General features: G+C 41.1%; 1 protein-coding gene across 1 annotated transcript in view; it reads left to right on the top strand.

Annotated features, from left to right (window-relative positions):
• Nucleotides 1-1,639: 1,639 nt before the first annotated feature.
• GRM3 (glutamate metabotropic receptor 3) overlaps nucleotides 1,640-20,479 on the top strand; it is a gene marked incomplete at its 5' end in the record, with an annotated part of 45,182 nt that continues 26,342 nt past the window's right edge. The window contains 3 exon segments of the mRNA XM_082072275.1: nucleotides 1,640-2,137; nucleotides 14,211-14,252; nucleotides 14,256-15,066. Coding sequence (XP_081928401.1) covers nucleotides 1,640-2,137; nucleotides 14,211-14,252; nucleotides 14,256-15,066 — 1,351 coding nt within the window.

Raw genomic sequence — 20,479 nt, 5'->3', positions numbered from 1 at the left:
AGAGAAATAAATTGTTATAGTGATCCATTTAAAAATTACCATACTTGATTTATCTGAGGATTTGGAGATCAAGGCAGCTACTTCATCATATTTTGAGGTATATTGACAAGGAGTCTATGGACAAATCCTATCTCTATGTGGCCTAAGTAGACTTTGTCTATGCATATTTAGTTACAAAATTATTACAATATGATCTTTACTTTAAGGCTTGATTTTTCTCCTGTTAAGGTCATTGGCAAACTGTCTTGACCTTAGTGAGTGTAAAATAATATCCTATGCTAACTACATACATCACTGCTCTGTTGTCCCCTTGATCTGAGCACTGAACTGTGATTAACATTAAAGAGAGTAAGTTCAGCCATAAGTATTTTCATGCCCTAAGCAAGCAGCAAGTGTGAGACTCTTCCTTGTCACGTCTCCTTTTTTTCTCTTTCATGTCTCTTTTTTTCTTTTTTTACCTTAATTTGCTTGTAAGATAATCTTTTATGGCTTAAGGAAGGGTGGGTTTGTGATAAAGACATTTGATTTGAGCTAGGTTCAATTTTCTGGCCTTCTCCATAACTGCCTTTAGTGGGTCAATTACTAAAGTGCCTTGCGGAACTACAGCGCTAATAATCACATGAACCATGGACAACTTTCTGCTTGGTGATGCTAACCAACATGAAACGGCCAAAACACTGTGACAACATTGAAACTGTTTATTGGGAATGGTCTCTGGTCTCTGCTTATCCGTGAACCACACACAGACACTATTTATAAGAGCATTAGTTGACCTGAGTCAAAACCATCCCAGGGAGCACGTCAGCAGTTAAATGGTATGACAGGGACTTGACTGATGTTCTATTACAGACACAGCATTCAGTTCCCAATGGGCAGAACAGGGCTTTTCCTGTATTTCAAACATTTATCACAGCCCAAAAATAGAAGTAAAGCCCCCAGGGCTTTCTCCCATCCTCTCATTTCTTGCACCAGGTGAGCTGGCACTAGGAAGACAGGGTAAGTAAACTTCAGCAAGAGACTTTGGATCTGAAGGCTAAATGCTGCATTCCAACAAAGCTAACAGCAAGGAGGTAGCACTGTGCTATAGCTGAAGGAATAGTAAGTACAGTGCAATCAACAAAAACAGAAACAAAACAAAACAAAAAATTATTAAGGGAAAGCTGGAAGTAGCTGGAGACCCAGTGAATGAGGATACGTAAGACTTCAGAAGAGAGAAAGGGTGGAATAAGAGAGGATGGTATGAGAAAGATGTCAGAAGTGGTCTCTGTCCTTGCAAAATGTAAAACATTGTTTAGCAGTGGTCAGCATCATACATATCACCTCATATGCCTGTGGTCTTTGTGCATAGCTGTCATAGTAGATGCTTAGTCTGTCATCAGTTATGGGGCAAATGGAATAAGGTGCTCTACGCAAAACAAATGTATTTCTCATTATCTGTGTTAGCCAGCGATCCCTTAAGGCTGCTCGAGTGTTTTATTGATAAAAGCTCATGTCTCCTGTTGCCTTTTCTAATTCCTTCCATCTCTTCTTTAGAGGTCCAGTGGAAAGACTTGTTGGCTTGTTCTTCGCTGGCGTGTGGGAGAGCCCTTCAAATTCGGCAATGGATCAGAAGGACTGAAAAGCACTTTTGCTCCCACCAATGTTTCTCAGAGCTGCTAAAACAGGACCAGTGAAGATGTTCACCAGACTCCAAGTCCTTGCGCTAGCTTTGTTTTCCAAAGGAGTTTTCCTTTCCCTAAGTGACCACAACTTTGTAAGGAAGGAAATTAAGATAGAAGGAGACCTGGTCTTAGGTGGCTTATTTCCAATCAACGAGAAAGGCACTGGGATAGAAGAATGTGGGAGAATCAATGAAGACCGGGGTATCCAGCGCTTGGAGGCCATGCTGTTTGCCATTGATGAAATCAACAGAGACAATTACTTGCTGCCAGGAATTAAGCTTGGAGTTCATATCTTGGACACATGCTCGAGGGATACTTATGCCTTAGAACAGTCTTTGGAGTTTGTCAGGGCATCTTTGACTAAAGTGGATGAAACAGAGTATATGTGCCCAGATGGCTCATATGCCATTCAAGAGAATTTACCATTACTCATTGCAGGAGTCATCGGTGGTTCCTATAGCAGCGTCTCCATACAGGTAAGTCACAGGAACCCCATCAGGTGAGAATCTTTCATCTGCAATTCCTGTGAGAGAACCCCTGCTTGTATAAGTTTGTCAATAAAGCAAGTCTTAGGTTAATCACTTTACCCCAGGAGTCAATCTAACATATAATTATAACTTACTTTATATTAGTTTGATTCATTCTTTAAAACTTTTCCTGTAGTTTAAACCTCTGGCAGCTCTCCACTTACTCCAGTTACGGTGTATCCTGAGGGCATCTGAAGTTTCCAAAAGTCTTAGCATTTATTTTGAACTTTGGATTTCATGAGACTTTTTACAACTCTAAGTTCAGACCTCTGTTTTCACATCAATAACAAATTATACCATCTATAATTCAGAATATATGTATACCTGTCATGCTGCATGTACATAACTTTTGTCATTTAAACAACAGAGATTTAAAATTAAGGTAGAAATCCTTATTTTACTTCCAGGCTGAAATAAAGTAAAAACTGCACACTAGATAGCATACTAGCCAGAAGCTTAAATTATCCCTGACCAAACAATTGCAAGATTTTAGTGTCTAATTAGGCACACTGAAGCCAATGAAAATTATTCAGCTGACTTTAGTGAGTAAGGTCTCAAATATCCCATGCAGTCAATACGATTTCTGAATGGATTCTAAATTTTATGTCATTCCTTTTGTTTCCATATATAGTTCATATTAAGACAGTTTTTGCCAGGAAATGTTGCCAGGCAGAGTGCAGTGTCAGCACTCTCAGAGGTCCGGCACAGAAAATAGATGCCCTCAGTGTATCTTGCTCCCTCCTTCTGCCACATTGTAACTGCAGTTTTTGGTTTTACAATACTGATCCTAAATAGGCTCTCAGTAGAGTGTTGGAGAGTATTTAATGGCTTGCAATGGTATAAAGTTGCAGGTGGTGAAATGCTCTATATATCCTTCCAATTAGGGTTTTATTGCGTGCTTGGTTTCAGTTGCAAGGGGACAGACGTAATATTGATTCCTTTTGATCTTGGTGTCCCATTTTTTATAAATCAGTGCAAAAACTTTAAATCTTTGGCTTTTTTTTTTTTATTTTCCCATTACATGAACATGAATACCATGTATGTCTTCCTTTTTAGCAGAAATTTTGCATTTCTCCTCTCCAGAGCAGGCAATCCTATGGCAGTCCAGCCTCAGAAGTTCCTGAGTTCCCTCTCACTGTCAGTGTGCACTATCCATGAGCAAAAATGCCTTCTAGCTTCACTTAAGCTACCAAATCTACATATATCTTATTGGTTTGGGTTAAATTAATAAGCCAGTCTACATCACTCATAACCACAGGTGAGTGGTTTCTTAAACCCAGATTCAGGTAAGCTGAGACCATGCATCTAGTATTTACTAATGGTCAGCTGTAGGTTTCCAAAAGCACCAAGCCTTGACAGTGCTGGACTACTATTTCCAGACTAAATACAGATCCTAGTTACTACATGAGTTTCAAAGGAGAAAAATGTTCTTCTGTACTATAGCGGTGACAGAAAGCTGTCCAAGCTTCATTTACCTGTTTCATAAACAGGCCAAAGGTTCATCCAGTGCTCATTTCAGTCAGAATTACATTGGGGAACTGACTTCTGCTCTTGTCAAGGCATTAAATCCTGTCAGCTTGGGAGCATGCATGAGCACAGAAGCAGCATTTCAACTAATTAAATTTTATTCCCTTTTGTGTTCCAGTGTGTGGCTTGTCTGTGTATTCACAACAGGACATACCTAAGCAAATGGCTACCCATATCACAGGAGAATAGTTCTGCAGAGCAGAACCTCAGCCATCTCTCACTGTAGACCACATAGCATGGCAGGGATGTATCCTTCACCAGTTACGTGGATCTAATCACTTGGAGCACGAAAAGCAAGTTACAGGGTTGGAAAAGAGACATCTGAAGAGGAGAAATGATAGCTACAAAACCTCTGGCAACACAAATTGTTAAGGAAATCATTATTCATTGTCTCTTCCAACCAGACAAAGGGCACAGTAAGTGAAAGTAGCAAATGGCAGGTTGCTGTGGATGTTAAAATCTAAATGAGTTCAGGAAGTTATTAGAAAAAATGAAGAAATTCTGTATAGATACCAACTCCTGCTCAGCAGTTCCCAGAGCTGCAATTATCTCAAGGCCAGTAATTACTTTGAAACATCTTATGCTTGCCCTGTGCCACTGGTGGAGAGGCGGCAGTTGTTTTGCTGCACCTTTGGTATAGCTGTTCGTGGTCAGTCTCTTTCTCAGATGTGTGTCCAAAGGATATGAAGTAGCCTAAAAAACACATCCATAAAAGTAGTTACAGCCAAGGAAAGGGTACAGGTATTTCCTCCCTTCCCAGAAACACTGAGGCAGTCATGTCACGTTCCTAAAACAACCTGGGGCTTCTCGCACAACATCTGTCAATCTGTTGCTTTGAAGTCACTCCCTGGTGACTCTCACTCTCCGTGAGGCAGCAGATCGGATGCAGTAGGCACTGAATATACACAGTTTATACCAATGCTTCAAACCGCAAAACCTTGGGTTTGGAGCAGCTGTCAGATGGAAATCAGAAGTTCTTACAAGAGACTTTCTTATTCAGTACATATGACAAGTGACAATATAGCTGTATGCATATCTGTATGCTGCCCAGTTTTCAAAATTTATGAGGGATAATGAAACAGTAGTCATATCTAATATTACTCTATACTTCATACAGCCTCCCTATAGTTGGCCAACAGCTGTTCAAATGTGAGACTTTTTTTACACGGTTCTTCCGAAAAACTAAGAAATAGGTTCACAAATCATTCAATGTGTTATGGGATACTTTCCAGCTAAAAAATAATTCAGTTGGTTACTTTCCCTTGAAATAGACCGAGTTGCCATTCCTTCACTCTTTCTTTTCTAGCCTTGCTCTAGATTTCAAGCTATCTAGAAAAGATGTAATTAAGGCATTCGTTCTTTCTGCTTATCTTGTTTAGATAGCCAGTCATGACTTCTGTTTCAAAGAAAATCCCTGTCAAGAACAATAGACATTGCAGACTCAAACCCGAAGATGTAAAGACTTCAAAGCATTGAAGCCACAAAATTTAATACCGTGCCAGACTGCCAAACTTCAGAGACCTGTACACCTGTACAGAGCAGCAACTGGAATTGCACCACTACTGAATGTCAAACCGGTTCAGCAGGCGTGTGTGCAAGGCTGAGCATCCCCGTTCCCTGCACTTCCAAACAGCACTTGGAGTGCTGGGTGCTTCCAGATGTAGCCCTGTCAAGCACTTCTCTTTTGGCTGAGAGCTGTAAACATCATCAAGTCCACAGTGCAGTTTCTTAGCCTTAAAATAAACCATACTGAGCTACTGAGCTCTTCAGGCAAATTATTTCTGCTTTTTCTTTTTCTTTTTTTTTTTTTTTTTTTTGTCCTCCTGTGAATTTGCTGTTGTATTTCAATACTTTTTCTTCCCCCTCCTTTCACCCTCTCTCTCCAGATTTTTGTCTGGACAGCTGTCTGCCAAATCACTTCATGATGCTCCTGCTGTCAGATTTCTGCTTCTTTCATTATCCTTCCACCAAGGAAAAAAGAATTTGCTGGTAAATCAGCAACTAACACCTTCCCCACTGAGTCAGTATGCGCGATAGGCACTTTTTGCAGAGACTAAAAACAACAAGAGAATGCAGAATGCTTAATTATTTTCTGGTCAGACTAGGCTATTATCATTAATGATGATCCGGATAATTAGTTTTTAGATGTTGTGTTTAAATTAGCAGAAAGCCCAATCTGCACAGCATTTGATCTCCCAAAACTCAAGCCAGGATTCTCAGTCAATGGAAGAGCTCATGTGAAGAAAGCTGTTTTCATGACTTAAAATTTTGACCTGAGCTGAATCTAGGACTGGAAAGTGAATTCTCCAAAGTTTGGAGGACTTTATTTTGGGTTCATGGCTTTTCATGTGAGCCAGATTGTTCATTCTCTCCTTGTTTACAACAGAAATTTCAAACATATTTTCCTTGAAGGTGTTCAATTAATTGTAAAAAAGATAAGAAAAATGCACTGTTCATTTTCACAGAGGAGCAGTTGCATATCTAATCCAAATGCTATATTTAAAATACTTAGATGAGCTCTGTCAGGAATAGAGATATGTAAGCAGGTAACTATTCAAGTGCTGGGTTTGTTCCTTCTGTTTGTTTGTTTGTTTGATTTTTTCTGAAAATTGGACCCATCTTCCAAAAAGGAAAATCAGGGTCCACTCCCTGCAGTCAATTCTTAGAAATATTAAGACATTCCCTCAGGTGGGCTGGGCTTTGCATTTCCATATCCACCATATTAATGTTGATGTAGGGCTTTAGCCCTGTTTATGCTACCAGCCCATAAGACCTCCAGATCAGAGTGATAAAAGTTATTCCCAAGTTACAGCCTCATCCAGAAAAAAAAGTGGCAGAACAGAAACCAGTACTCAGCTGTCTTCTCTTGAACTTCTTGTTGTGTCTCAAGTAAACCACAGCAAAAACACTGGAAGGTTTAAAGATACATTACTGCTATCACAAAAGCTAAGGTCTCTCTCTTAAGTGAATGACCATCTGGCATGAAATTCAGAATATTTACTCATTTACAGACAATATATTCCTAGCTGTCATTTCTCCTTAGTCACACCAGTCTGCCAAGACCTCATGGAGCCTGAAAGATAATCACCTCCATCTCCTTCCTCCAAGGATGAACCAGCATCCAACCACAGTCTTAACAATAACTTGTGACTTCCATAACCACTGAAAATAGTGCAAGAACTGTAGAAGAGCTACATTTAAAAACAAACAAACAAACAAACAAACACCATAATATATGAGTGTCTGTCCCCCTGTGCGTGGAACCAAAGGGGATACGGGCAGGAGAAATGTGCAGGGGATGCAGAGTTCACCATGAACCACAGACCACGTATGTCATTTGGATCTTTGCATTCAACTGTGCAACAACAGCCTCTGGTGATTTTGTGCTTGTAAAACTAAGATCTTTATTGAAAGATCTGTTCTGTGAGATGGGCCACCTACCACTAACATTTAAGCTATATATGCACTTGCTGACTTCCTGGTGCCTTCTTCAAACTCTTTCCCTCTTTTATCCCTGTTTTTTCTCTCCTTCCATTACCTCTCAGCCAGATCCTTGCTTTTTGTTCCTCTCTTTTTTTTCTATTCCACATTAAGAAATTGAACAGCCACTCGCTTATGATTTTCAAAGTACCCAATCAGCACTGGACACATCTTTCTATGATTTCAAAAGCACGTATCTCCCTCTGGTTGGCTTTTTTGAAAATCTCAAGGTAAATGATTCCTTTGCAAGATTTTTATTTTAGGTTTGGAATATTTTTTTTTTCCTTTGCATGAGCATTTTCTTCTTTTGCCAAGGGGAAACGATACGATTTTTCAGGGATAGATAAGTAACCTGTATGATCACATGTAAGAAGGAAGGAGTCCTGCCGTATTACAAGTGGGGAAGGATGTAACTACAAGGGAAAGCAGACAAGAATAGGAACTACTCAGGGACATCTTGACATCACCCACACTCATTCTGTCCCTTCTGACTAGGAATTATGCATCAGTTAATGAGTCTCAAATAACCATATTTATTGATGTCTCTTTTAGCTGCAGAAGCCATTTTATGATTTTAGAACCATCAACTCCAGTTTTAGTCCCATTCCTCATCACATGTAAATGTGACATGAGTCACTTACAGTCAGATTTACCAAGTCTCAGAGGAGAGTCACACTCCTGACATGTAGAACAAGGTCTTCCGTACAGATCTCAGTGTGGAGACTCAGTGCTTAGCTTACTTCACTTCATCAGTTAATGCTGTATGGAGGCAGAGTTCATATGTGACAGCTCACTGTCCTATTCCCTGCAGGAAAAAAGAGAAAACAAGATTTCCAAACAATTCCTCTCTCCAAGTACAACATTTCTCTACATGTCCTTCTTGGTTTATATTTGATTACACAAGACATGCATATAAAAAGAAATTCCTGGGTCTTCTGCAGAAATCCTAGGATTTCTGAATCCTAGATGTTATTCTGACAGTATTCCCTGTTTCTGATGTTCATTTCTCAGACACAATTATTCCACTTCTCAAACACTGCTTCTCTGGATGTGACAACTATTGAGTCCACTGCAAATATTTAGCTATATTTTTCCAGCTTGATTGCCAAAATTTTCAGGAGAAGAGCAAGACAGAAAACTCTGTTGCCTTCTCCCCTCGCCTTACTAACGAAAATGCCAGACCTTTTTATTTGTTTTGTAATGAATTGTGTTTTTTTTTTCCCAAGTTACCCATTGAAAGAAATTTTGTTAAAGCAGCACACTCACTAATCAGTAAGCAACCCTCTTAATACCAAAGAGAGACAAAACTGATAGGAATTATATTTATACTTATAGATATCTCAACGGTGGGTGTCAAGAGGATGGACCAGATTCCTTTCAGCGGTGCCCAATGATAGGTTGAGGCACAATGGGCACAAACTGAAACACAGGAGGTTCCATCTGAATATGAGGAGAAAGTTCTTTACTTTGAGGTGCCAGAGCCCTGGAACAGGCTGCCCAGAGAGGCTGTGGAGTCTCCTTCTCTGGAGACATTCAAACCCACCTGGACACATTCCTGTGTGATCTGCTCTGGTGAACCTGCTTTAGCAGGTGGGTTGGACTGAATGATCTCCAGAGGTCCCTTCCAACCCCAACCGTTCTGTGATTCTGTAGTTATAAACTGCAAGAAGGGATGTTCTAACTTGACATGAAATGTAAATGCCAGGAGGTGGGAGCATGGGGAGAGTGTGCAGGCCAGTGGAGATAGTTGACTAGAGAGGTATTCTCCCTTAGTCTTGCATTAGGTTTATGCCCATCACTTATTACACACCTTCACTGCATTCAGAACCAATGTTTCTTTCCTGACTTTCTAAAATGACACTTTCTGCCAAAATTTGGGTAAAATACTTTTAGATTTAAGAAAAAATAAAAATTCAAATTAGAAAAAAAATATTTGTTGGAACGTATGTTTTAGCTGCAGTTCTGCCTGAATAATAACCAAAAGCCCACACTGAAGATTACCATTATTTAGGAACTAGATAGAACATACACTGGTAGCAGTGCACATTTCTTCAAAGCAAAATCTCAGCTCCTGTGCTATAGCCATGATCTAGACATTAGGAAATCCTTGTGACATGCCTTTGTCATGGTCTCACTGTGGGAATCTGGACAAGCAACATCCTCAGCAACAGAAAGACTTTTTCAGGAGACCAAAGGCAGCATCTGAATCTCTGTTAGGACAGATTGCAGTTCAAAGACATGGGAATTTCTCTAGTTTTGCAACAGACACAAAACTCCCTTACCTCAACCCCACTCTGCTCAGCAGTCTAATTTACTGTCTGTTCAAAACAGCCACAGGAGGTCTTGCCTGTCTCAAAGGAGCTCTGGGAATTTAGATTCATTAAGCCATGTTAAGTGCCATGAGATTCTCACATGGTATAATTTTAGAAGTGCAGAGTGCACTATCATCTAACAAGGGGTCTCCTTGTGATACACATTTGTATATTGTGTTGAAGAGACCTTATCTGTTCCAACACTTCTGAGATTTCTTTTTTCCAAAGTGTTTCCTGTGCTCCCCAGCCCTGTACACATTCAAACAATCCATGTAACATCCTCTGGGCTGTTAAGAAGGGAAATTTTAAACAAAAACATCAGAATAAATCCTACTGCCAGCAAAGAAAGCCCTACGGAGGACTGCAAAATGTTTGATGGGATTCAATAAATCCATATATGAGTTCCTGAGATATATAGGTGTTACCTACCTGATCCCATCTATCATCAGGACTCCTGAACACCCAGAAATATATTCAGAAACCAGATTCACATGTTTGATAGCTGTACCTAATTCACTGCTCCTTGCAGAAAGGTATTAGGAAGTCATTTTAAGTGTTACAAGCTAGATTGGCAATTTCCCACAAGTATTTTTACTGTCCCTGATGCACAGAGAATTAGAAGTGACAGATGTGGCTCCAACACCGTGAGAGGAACATCGGTCTCCTCTGTCACTGTCCTGGCCACACCATTTGCAGGATTTGCTGGTTTCCAATGGAGGGACGTGGCTCACATTGGATTTTTCTGCCATGTTCAGGTTGGGCAGCTCCTTATGAATCACTCACCATCCTAGCAGGTGGATGAGAGTCAGGATTTCTTGGGAAGTGGACGCTTTAGCGCAGGACAGATGCTACAATAACAAATCCAGCAGAGCAAGAACAGATAAAGTTTTCCCATCATGATGAGAACTGACTGTATCAACACTCTTTGTTCGCAGCAAGCTGTGCAAAGCGGTTGTTTTAGGTTGCAGATGCAGAACATCCAGCCTTATTTTCAAAGGCGCTAAGCATCTGCAAAACCCACTGGTTTTGACAGCATAAAAAAACAGGCTACTACTGCTACTTAAGTGCCAACATATGGATTTCAGGCTCTAATTGCAGACACCAGGGCTTGATTAAATTGCTGCCTGGAGCTTTGCCAAGATAGATTATTTCACTTAGCAAAAGCTGGATCTGCACTGTGATTTTGAAGCTATAGCAGACATTCCAAGGTAGCATGGGGCTGTAGAGGTGTAGGTATCCCTCAGGTGGTTCAATCTCAGTGCACATAACTCGGTTTCACATTGCTCTGTCCTCTACTGCACCAAGCCACTGCAGAATAGACACAGTCCGAGATAACAGCTCCTCTCCAGAATGTGCTACCTGCATCCTTATCTTGTTGATTGTTTAATCAGAATCTGATTTCAGAATTAGAGGTTCAGATCAGCATGGAAACGGCTGGAAAACGGGACCGTTCTGAAATTGGCTGCATCAGCTAATAACCTGAGACCAGATCTCTTTTGAAAAATTTGTCCCTAAAACCAAGTTGTTACAGTATTCCAGAAAATTCTCGACTTCAGAATTTCCAGAAGAGTGTCCTAATCTGAATCAATAACAGATACAACTTCACTGACCTCCATGATCATTTGCAGCTCTGACGGACGACTGGGTCACTACCCTCCGTTATTAATCAGACTTCCTCATTTTTTCTCAGTTTTAGGCTAGGAAAATCTACCATCTGGACAGTTTTGTAGTGAAGAGCATTATGATAAACAGCATTGTCACTGGAAAGCTTTCTTCCCCCCACAGCACAGTTTGCAGGGATCCTAGAAGTACAGTGACCTCCAGGGCTCAGGGCCACCTTGTAAAATGAGGGTGTAGTTCTGTTTCCCTGCATATGAATATTTTTGCTGCTTAGACTAAAATAAAAATAAAAGATAAAGAAAAAAGTTTAAAATGAAAAAGTAATTTAAAAAAAAAATGGTTGTTATGTTTGTTCAGAGTATCCTTTTGTGAGCTGAAGGCTTGACTACACACTGAACAGCACTGCTTTAGCCAGAAAATGGGCTTTTTTAGCCAATATGATGAGGGAATGCAGAATGATATGTGTGCATAACCTTATTATGGTTTAGCTCAAATAAAATAATTCCTGCTAGAATAAACTGAGACAAGAATAGCAATTCCAGCCCACACTGTTCTGCAACAAATGTTCCGGAATAGCTACACTGAAGACATTCTTATTACCAAGTCAAAGTGGTTTTTTGCATGAGGACATGTGAACCAAACCGTGTGGATATGTGGGTATGTAATCAAAAGTTACAAAGCCACAGCGGCTCAATAATGGTCAAAGCGTCCATTGCACCTTGATGACAAAACAAGCCTCTCAGCCCATCTCCTTTCCTTAAAGTTGATCGCTTAAATCACCACAGTGGAAATCAAATCTCACATTTCCAGTATAAGGTAGTTTCATGAGTGTTACCACCTAGCAGGGTGGTTAAGGAGGTTTCGGCTGTTTCCTGAACCGCGGTAACTTGTTCAGCCACAGCACTTCCCAGCCATGTACCTACACCCACAGGCAAAACTACAGAGTATTAGCCAAAGCTTCCTGCCAGGATACTCCTTCTAAGGAGTGTAGAAGGGGTTTTGTTTTGTTTTAAACTAAAATAAACCACTTCTAGCAGTTTATTTTATCAAAGCATTCTTCAGCTCCCCAGATACAGCTGAGATGTCAGAGCATCCCACCTGCTCTTCACTGGTGCCCCAGAAGGACCAGAGGACAAGGGTCTCCTGGAGTCCCCTGTTACAGGTGGCCCAGGAGGTTATGAAGGGCATGAGTGTGGTTTGGCAGCAGAGTCTGGCCCAGACAAGAGATTACACCAGTTTACACTGAGCCACAGCAGGACACTGGTCCAATGTCTGAATTACAGAAAAGATAGAATCTAAATCTATAGTATCCCAAGTGATACAGGTTGCTGAAATTCAACAAAATTCTTTTGGCTTTTTTTACTAGACTGCCTATTTTGTTACTGATGTCTGGGTCTTCAAAATTTGCTTTGTTCCACGATGTTTTTTTCAAAACAGTTCTTTGCCTTTGATTTTTCACATACATAGTCTGTGGTCAGAGAAACATTTGGGGAAAATGTGAAAAAATTCATTGGGCAATTTTTAATAAGTTTCCCTTCAGAATCTCAAGCACAGTATTGCTTTTCAAATGGTTTTGTCAGGATGCACTCCAAGATCAGCTTTAAATTTAATTTACTGGACACAACTTCCACTCAGCAAGTTCAGAACTCAAAGTCTTCCCTTTGTCATTTAAGAAGCAATCACTGGAAAAATATGTTGTAACCTTTCTTCATTTGTTTCCAGATGTAATCAGGAGCTACACTTCCATGAGAGTGACAGAGTAGATTTGGGAATATTTAAGCATTGGATGTAACAATATATGGATAAAAAAGAAAAATAAAAACAAGACTTTTAATCACACACAAGAAGGACAATTAGAGATTATTAAAAGGTCAACACAACAATTTGCAGCACTTAAGGAGTACTGGCATGTAACAAATATGCCATGTCAGGAGGACTGCCATCAGAACAGCTAAGAAAAAGAGTTTAAAAAAGTAGGAGAGATATGGAGCATTTCAACAACTGGGGTCAGAAAGTTCTGTAAAACAGAACATGTACATGTATATCTGTGATACTTGCATAAAAGAAAAATGTATGTCTTAGTAGTGTATTTGGCTATCAAATACAATGAGTCTTGGAGAAGATGAATCATACTGAACAGAAAAGGCATGTAAATCCCTGGACCTTAGTAAGGAACACAGGCTGAAACTGAAGTATATTGGCCATTTGTATCAAACTCTCTGTTGGTTTAAACAGACTCAGCTCAACAGAAATAAAAGGTTCATTATAGTCCCAGTAGGGCTCTGGGAATTAACTGGGCAGCAGAACAGCTATTCTGCACCTACACAGTGCACTGGTCTCACTGAAGTATGTGATCGACACCCTTAATTTGTGATTGTGTCACGGAGGCACCCCGAGGTTAGTTTAAGGGACAACATGGCCCAAAACAACTTTTATTAAACCGGTGAGAAATGGATTTTAGCACTCCAAAAGTGAGTTAAATACAGGTTCGGATATCAGTTGAGGAAAATTATTAAGGGGCAGCAACTAATACAACAGGCGGTCCCCAGAGTGCATGCACATGGCTTCACCCAAAACAATGCTGGAGCCGTCCCTGAGTCCTGGAGAAGTACACACTTGCCTAAACACGGTGTGGGATTATTTTAAAGAGATACACGTACTCGTAGTGAGTATGGGAAGTGTACACTCGCAATCCTGCGAGGGTTAATTTACTTACACGTGCAAATGTGCACAGAATATTACACGTGCTTACGTGGAAGCACAGGAGGAAAATACACTCGCGATTGTGCGAGGAAATAATTTATACACGTGCTCGTATTGAGCACGGAAAGTTACACGTGCAAATGTGCACGGAAAGTTACACGTGCTTGTATTAAGCACGGAAAGTAAGCGTGCAAATGTGCACGGAAAGTTACACATGCAAATGTGTAACTTCTCACTGAAGTATGTGATCAACACCCTTAATTTGTGATTGTCAGAATATTTCTTGTTAAAAACCACTGTTTATGCCTTTCTCTAGATTTTTCCATTAGGTATTATAACTAGCACCCTTTAAAAATCTGTGTTCTCCCTCTTCACTCTAGGTGGCAAATTTGCTCAGACTCTTCCAGATCCCCCAGATAAGCTAAGCCTCCACCAGTGCCAATCTGAGTGACAAATCCCGCTATGACTACTTCGCACGGACGGTGCCCCCTGACTTCTACCAAGCGAAAGCCATGGCTGAAATCTTACGGTACTTCAACTGGACTTACGTGTCAACAGTTGCTTCAGAAGGAGACTACGGGGAGACAGGGATCGAAGCGTTCGAGCAGGAAGCTCGCCTCCGCAACATCTGCATCGCCACCTCCGAGAAGGTGGGCCGGTCCAACATCAGGAAGTCCTATGATGGTGTGATCAGAGAGTTGCTCCAGAAACCCAACGCCAGAGTGGTGGTGCTCTTCATGCGAGGGGATGACTCTCGGGAGCTCATCGCAGCTGCCAACCGCTTCAACGTTTCCTTTACCTGGATTGCCAGCGATGGATGGGGAGCACAAGAGAGTATTGTCAAGGGCAATGAGCACATAGCTTCTGGGGCAATAACCTTGGAACTTGCTTCCCACCCGGTTAAAGAGTTTGACAGGTATTTCCAAAGCCTCAGCCCTTACAATAACAGACGTAACCCCTGGTTCAAGGACTTCTGGGAGCAAAAATTCCAGTGTAACCTCCAGAACCGAAAGCCACATAGAAAGGCTTGTGACAAGCACTTCACCATCAATAGTTCTAACTACGAGCAAGAATCCAAGATCATGTTTGTTGTGAATGCCGTGTATGCGATGGCCCATGCCTTGCATAAAATGCAGCGGACTCTGTGTCCAAACACCACCAAACTCTGTGATGCCATGAAGCATCTGGATGGCAGGAAGCTGTACAAGGATTATCTCCTGAAAGTAAACTTTACAGGTAATAACATCTCTTTTAGTACATGCAGAATGTCACTGTAATTAATGAAATGTTTGTCAGTCACAGTAAAAGCCAGGTGAATTCCCAGTAGCACTTATTATCAAAGTTCAACCATGGTACCCAGGTCACAGGAATGGACAAAGAAGCAGAGGGAAAGGGAAAGTGGTGAAAAACCTAAAAAAAAAAAAAAAAAAAAGCAAGCTTGAAAGCTTGATGCTCCTCCTATTTCTAACAGGAGGAAAAGGTGAAGGTGGCAACAGCTGGTCTTAGAAATGTTACCTTCCATCCCCTAAACTTCCACACACCAACTTCCATTTCATTCACAGCCAGTTTGGCTTCAGCTGGGCATATCTGGAGGCTAACAGTGATTTCACCACCTGCTACACTAGGCAACTGTCTGCTATGCGTATGCCAAGACTTGGCCTTCTCTTCCTCATTTTTTTATGAATTTACATAATAGTGGGACCCTGGTTAATGGCTAACACCCTTGCAATAGTAAAGTAATCATTCCTCTCAAAGAACCAGATCAGTATAAAATATTTAAATAATTTGGGATAGTGCCATTATTTATGGTACAGATCTTTAGGCTTGATGACAAAGTACAAAAAGCTAAATTAAACGTATGCAGGAGGCTTGTGGAGAGAGAGTGGGTGATCTGGCACTCATATAAGTAAACTTCATGGGCACTGGCTCACAGCACAGGACCTGTATGTGTTTTTGCCATCACATATGGCTGAGCTTAGGTTTGTTATTAATGTTACACCACAGCAAGGCTAAACAGATTTACAGGGGAAACAAAGTGTAGAGCACTATGTCTTTTTGTTGTTACATGTCTAGGTTTCTGAAGCATCTAGGTTGAACTTACATTTCTATGTATTATTAAACTGATATTCTCAGCTGACTGAGTTGATAGTAAGGAAACATCATGCTGTGTTTTGTATGAGAACTAGCTCCAAGAGCAACTGAAGGATAAATATGTGTATGATACAAAATGCTCAGTCCCAGGAGACTCTCAATAATGGTACAACATTAATAGCACTGGAAACTGTGTGAAACTGTCAGACTGGAGCTTGATTTTCCCTTCTCCAGAGGTCTTCTCAGCATTTGATCCTGACCATCTCTAGATACTACTGACTACATCCCTAGAGCTTCTCTCACTCCCAATAGGCTATGGCTGGTGTAGCCAAGAACTTCGCCTTCTTGGATCCATGTAGACACACGTTCCACTGCATGCTGCACAGCTCTCTGGGACCCCTGGTCTCCCAGCAGCCTGCTAGCTGACCTGTTCAAACCACATCAGGGCTTCCTGCAGCCCACATGCCTGGATTGCCTTACCATGGAAATCAAGCAGGGACAGATGGGACTGGTCACGTCCTACATCTTCATTCATCCCCCAGGAGGTGATTCAGGAGGAGTCAGGCATCTGGTCATATTCTGGTAATATAGATTCAGTCTCTTGGACAGAGCCACTGGAAGTTGAGATGCTTCAAAGCCCTCATATGAATGCTATGTGCAATGCAGTTGAAGCCACATGCTTGTCTTGAGAAACATGCTTGTGTGTCATGCCGTTTGGTCTCCTCCTAAAGACTGCTGCACCTGTAAGGATAGTCATGTACCATGACACATACAGATGCATAGGGAATATATATCTATCATATGAGATACTGTAATTGCTTTTGGGTTTTTTAATTTTTATTTTTTTTATATTTCATTTTGTGTGTCACAAACAACAGCACAAGACAGAATGGAAACTATGGAAAATAAGAGCCATCATTCCTCCCCCCCCAATCCACACAGCACTTAGTATATAGAAACTATTTTCTCATTTGCCTACACTTATCCTCAGAGATGTCTGAATGTCTTAAAATTGGTGAAATCAAAGGGTATTAGGAGGCCAACACGTCACAGAAGCTGGGTCCTGGCAGATTGATGGCCAGGGTTGGCAGTAGGGTGCAATGTGCTTCTGTCCCTGCCAGCGAGACACTTCACAACAGTAATAACCTACCCAAATGAGTAGGCACTTCGCTAACTTAAACTTCATTTTAAAACTTTTTCTGACACTCCAGGTATTTTTATGGGCTTAAATGTACACACTCTTAATAGACTGCAGCTTTAGTCTGTCACCAAACAATCTTGGTTCCAGTACATGATTGCTAATAATTTTCTTATCGTGCAGAGATTTTTTAAGCACTCAAGCATTTTCCCACTGAGCATTTATACATAATGTCAAAATAACCACAATTTTCTTTGACAAAAACTCCAGGAGAAATTTTGTGTAGATATAGCCAGAAAAATTCATTTTCATTTTGACTTAATCATCTTCTATACTTTTTATGAATTGGAAGTTGAAGCTGTTCAAGCTGAGGAAAAAAACAAAAAAAATTCAAAGTCTGTCATTTTGCAATTTTGAAAACAGAAGGCTCTTTTCTGAAACATATTAATTTGTATTAAAATCAACATGGAAATCTTTGGATCTATGAAGAGATTTAGTTTCAGGTAATTTTCATTGCCAATTTAAAACATTAAAAATTCTGTTGAGTTCTTTTCTGGTGGCTTTGTTCTGTGTATATTTTTACTAGCTTACAATGTGATTTGCTCATCTTCTGTTTCTTTGTTATGTGTTCTTCCATTATAATGTGAATCCATGTTTTAATGTCAGTGATTTTTGAAAGCAGATGACTGATTTTTATGTAGTGAGAGAATAAGTAAATCTCCCATGCCTTCTTCCATTCTGAGAGGTGTGAAATTTTAATACATACAAGTCTTGTCATTGATTTCCATGGGACCAAGATTTCGCTTTTGCTTTTTCTGGTTGAAGAAAGTCTCTGGGTGTGTTGTTAACACAATTTCAGGACTCTGCAGCAGGGTACATCTGATCAATGATGATCATATTTCCAGGTCCAAATCTGAGAACGTATCCCCAGTGAAGAAAGAGGATAGTATGGAAGCTACCAGTCCACCAGGTACACCACAACAAAGTCAAACTGGGAACTTTTTTGGTAGCAATCTGCACCCACCAAAAGGAGTCAGGCAAGAAACAGAACATCAGTGATGACCATGTTCACACACACACACTAGCTATTTAAGCAACATCTCCTCTGCTGAATGGCAGAGGTGCAGATAGATGATCCCTGCCTGCAGAAACCTGCAGCTTGCCATGAGAGAAATCTGATTAATCGTCCTGAATATATTCTCCCAGCTTCCAGGAGCAGGTGACGGTGCATGTCAAACACATCAGTCTAGTCAATGATAGGGTGCATTTATATGACTGGTGTGGGACTGTGGAATTTTAGACATTTACCCCATGCACTTGAATTAGTTTTGGTTGGTCTCTGATTACAGTTAATGGAGGGAATCAGCACTTCCAGACTGCGGTTCAGCCGGCTTGAGGTAGCCCACATGAGGTACAATTTGCCCCTACATCTCTTGTTATTGACTAGAGATGGAGCATAGATCAACTAAGGTTTTCACTTGCCATTTTTCTGACAGCCTGAAGTGAGACTCTTGGGCACAGCAATAATGGGATCTGTAGGGAAATACTCAGGGACCTGTTAGTAGTGGGGTTGGAGTAGAAGACTGGTGACAGGTTTTTCATTAATATCTCTGGAGTCCTACTTATTTCTGCCTCTTCATTAAATTGAATTAACTCCATGGAACTGCAGTGTGGCATGAAGGAAGGGTGAGATTTCATTCCTTATTTTCTGTGAGATACATCAAGCACGTAATTTTCTTGTAAGTCAGTAAGATGTATGTGACAAATGTCGTGATATCCTGAATCTTTTCAGTAAGGGAGAAAAGGGACACGTTTGCCTGATTCCCACTTCCAGCAGCAGTATCTCAGAATTCAAATCCCAGCTCCTAGATAAACACACTCACTCCATCTCAGTGTTTGTTTGGCCTTTCAAAGCGTTATAGGCTGGTTCATCTTCTTGATCTTCCCATGCTCTGCATTCACTCCTGAGGGCACAAGTGCAGCACTTGATGTTCTGAATCATGAAGCTCTTCTGCCGATAAAGAGATAGCCGTTCAAGAAGCTGTTATCTTGTATTACCGTAACAACAAAGAAGTGATGAACAAAGGCAAAAAGCTCCATGGGACAGTGTCCAAAGTAAACACAACTTCTCACCAGCACCCAGGAATTGCTTGGTAGAAGAGACTCTCAAGAGGGTTATGAATCCAGATATGAGCCCCAGCATGAGGCAGAGCTCCATAAATCCAGAAACCTTCCTCCCTTGGAGGGATGGAGGGGCCAGTGCAGCAACCAGCTCTGCTAACTGTTCCAGCTCCTTCAAGCCACCAGGATGACACAGAAAAGCAGTGTTATCCCTGCCCACAGCGCTATTGCAAACCTCACAACCTTTGACATGTGTCAGGACAGTGAACATTAGCATGGGCAGCGTGAAAGGGATGTCCATCATCTGGGATAAAACGGCAGGGTCCTTCACAGCTGTGTCCCACATGTTGCTACGAGGTGTAGCTGCTTCTCCAGGGAGTTGGGCTCCAGATTGACTGGGGGTGAGGAAAGGCATCAATGACATTCAAGAACCAGCATTAGCTTCATTCAGCCCAGTTTTGCTGAGCTGGCTGTGCAGGGTGACAGGCTTGTCACCCAAGGGCATGAGACTGGGGTCCAGCTTTTCCCACGGCGCAGTTAGTGGGGCTGATGGGATTGCAGGACTGACTTTGCCATGAGTCTGGCACAGGAGCGTATGGGCAGAGGGAGGTTGGATTTACAGGTGTATGCACATCCATCTGTCTTCTGCAGCTTCCTGCATCTCCACAGAAAACAGTAGGAGGAATTTGGCTAAAGTATTATAGTAACCTTGGAAAACAGATCATTAAAAAAAATTAGGCAACGCATATGTTTAAAGTACTCCATGTCTTTTCCTACCCCTTTCTTCTTCCACAGGTACAAGAGTCACTGTCATGTCCCTTTCTGTATTATGTTCAGAAATACAGTTCTTCTACAGTAAAGCCTGTATCATCAAACCTAGCTTATGCTGGGAAAAAGCCTCTCCTGTGGCTCACCAGAATGACTAATCAAAATGATAATAGGGTTGTATATGAGGTCTGATTTGTCCCCTTTCTTCCACTGGACTTTATGACAAAAATTCCTGCCTGGTCCTAACTTCTGTGGGGTTGATTTTCTTTCTTTTCATTCTCCCCACTCTTTCACAGTCAACCCTCAGATAACATGAAGCAGAAGCACAAGCTCACCTTCTCATTTTATCTTGAACACTGGTGACTTCTGTGGTGGGAACATGCTGTCATGGACCATTTCCATCATAACTGTTCCACCTAAGTAGGAAAGGGCTTAAAAGTCATGGCCTGCAACAGACAGATGCCACCTCACTTCTGAGAACAGCAGCATTGCTTGGTCCCTGCTCTGGGATTTAGCCATAAATATTTCCTT

This window comes from Streptopelia decaocto (assembly GCF_964273445.1).
Source record: "Streptopelia decaocto genome assembly, chromosome: 1".
NCBI lineage: Eukaryota > Metazoa > Chordata > Aves > Columbiformes > Columbidae > Streptopelia > Streptopelia decaocto.
The sequence above is the reverse complement of the archived record's forward strand: the minus strand, read 5'-3'. Positions and strand labels throughout refer to the sequence as shown.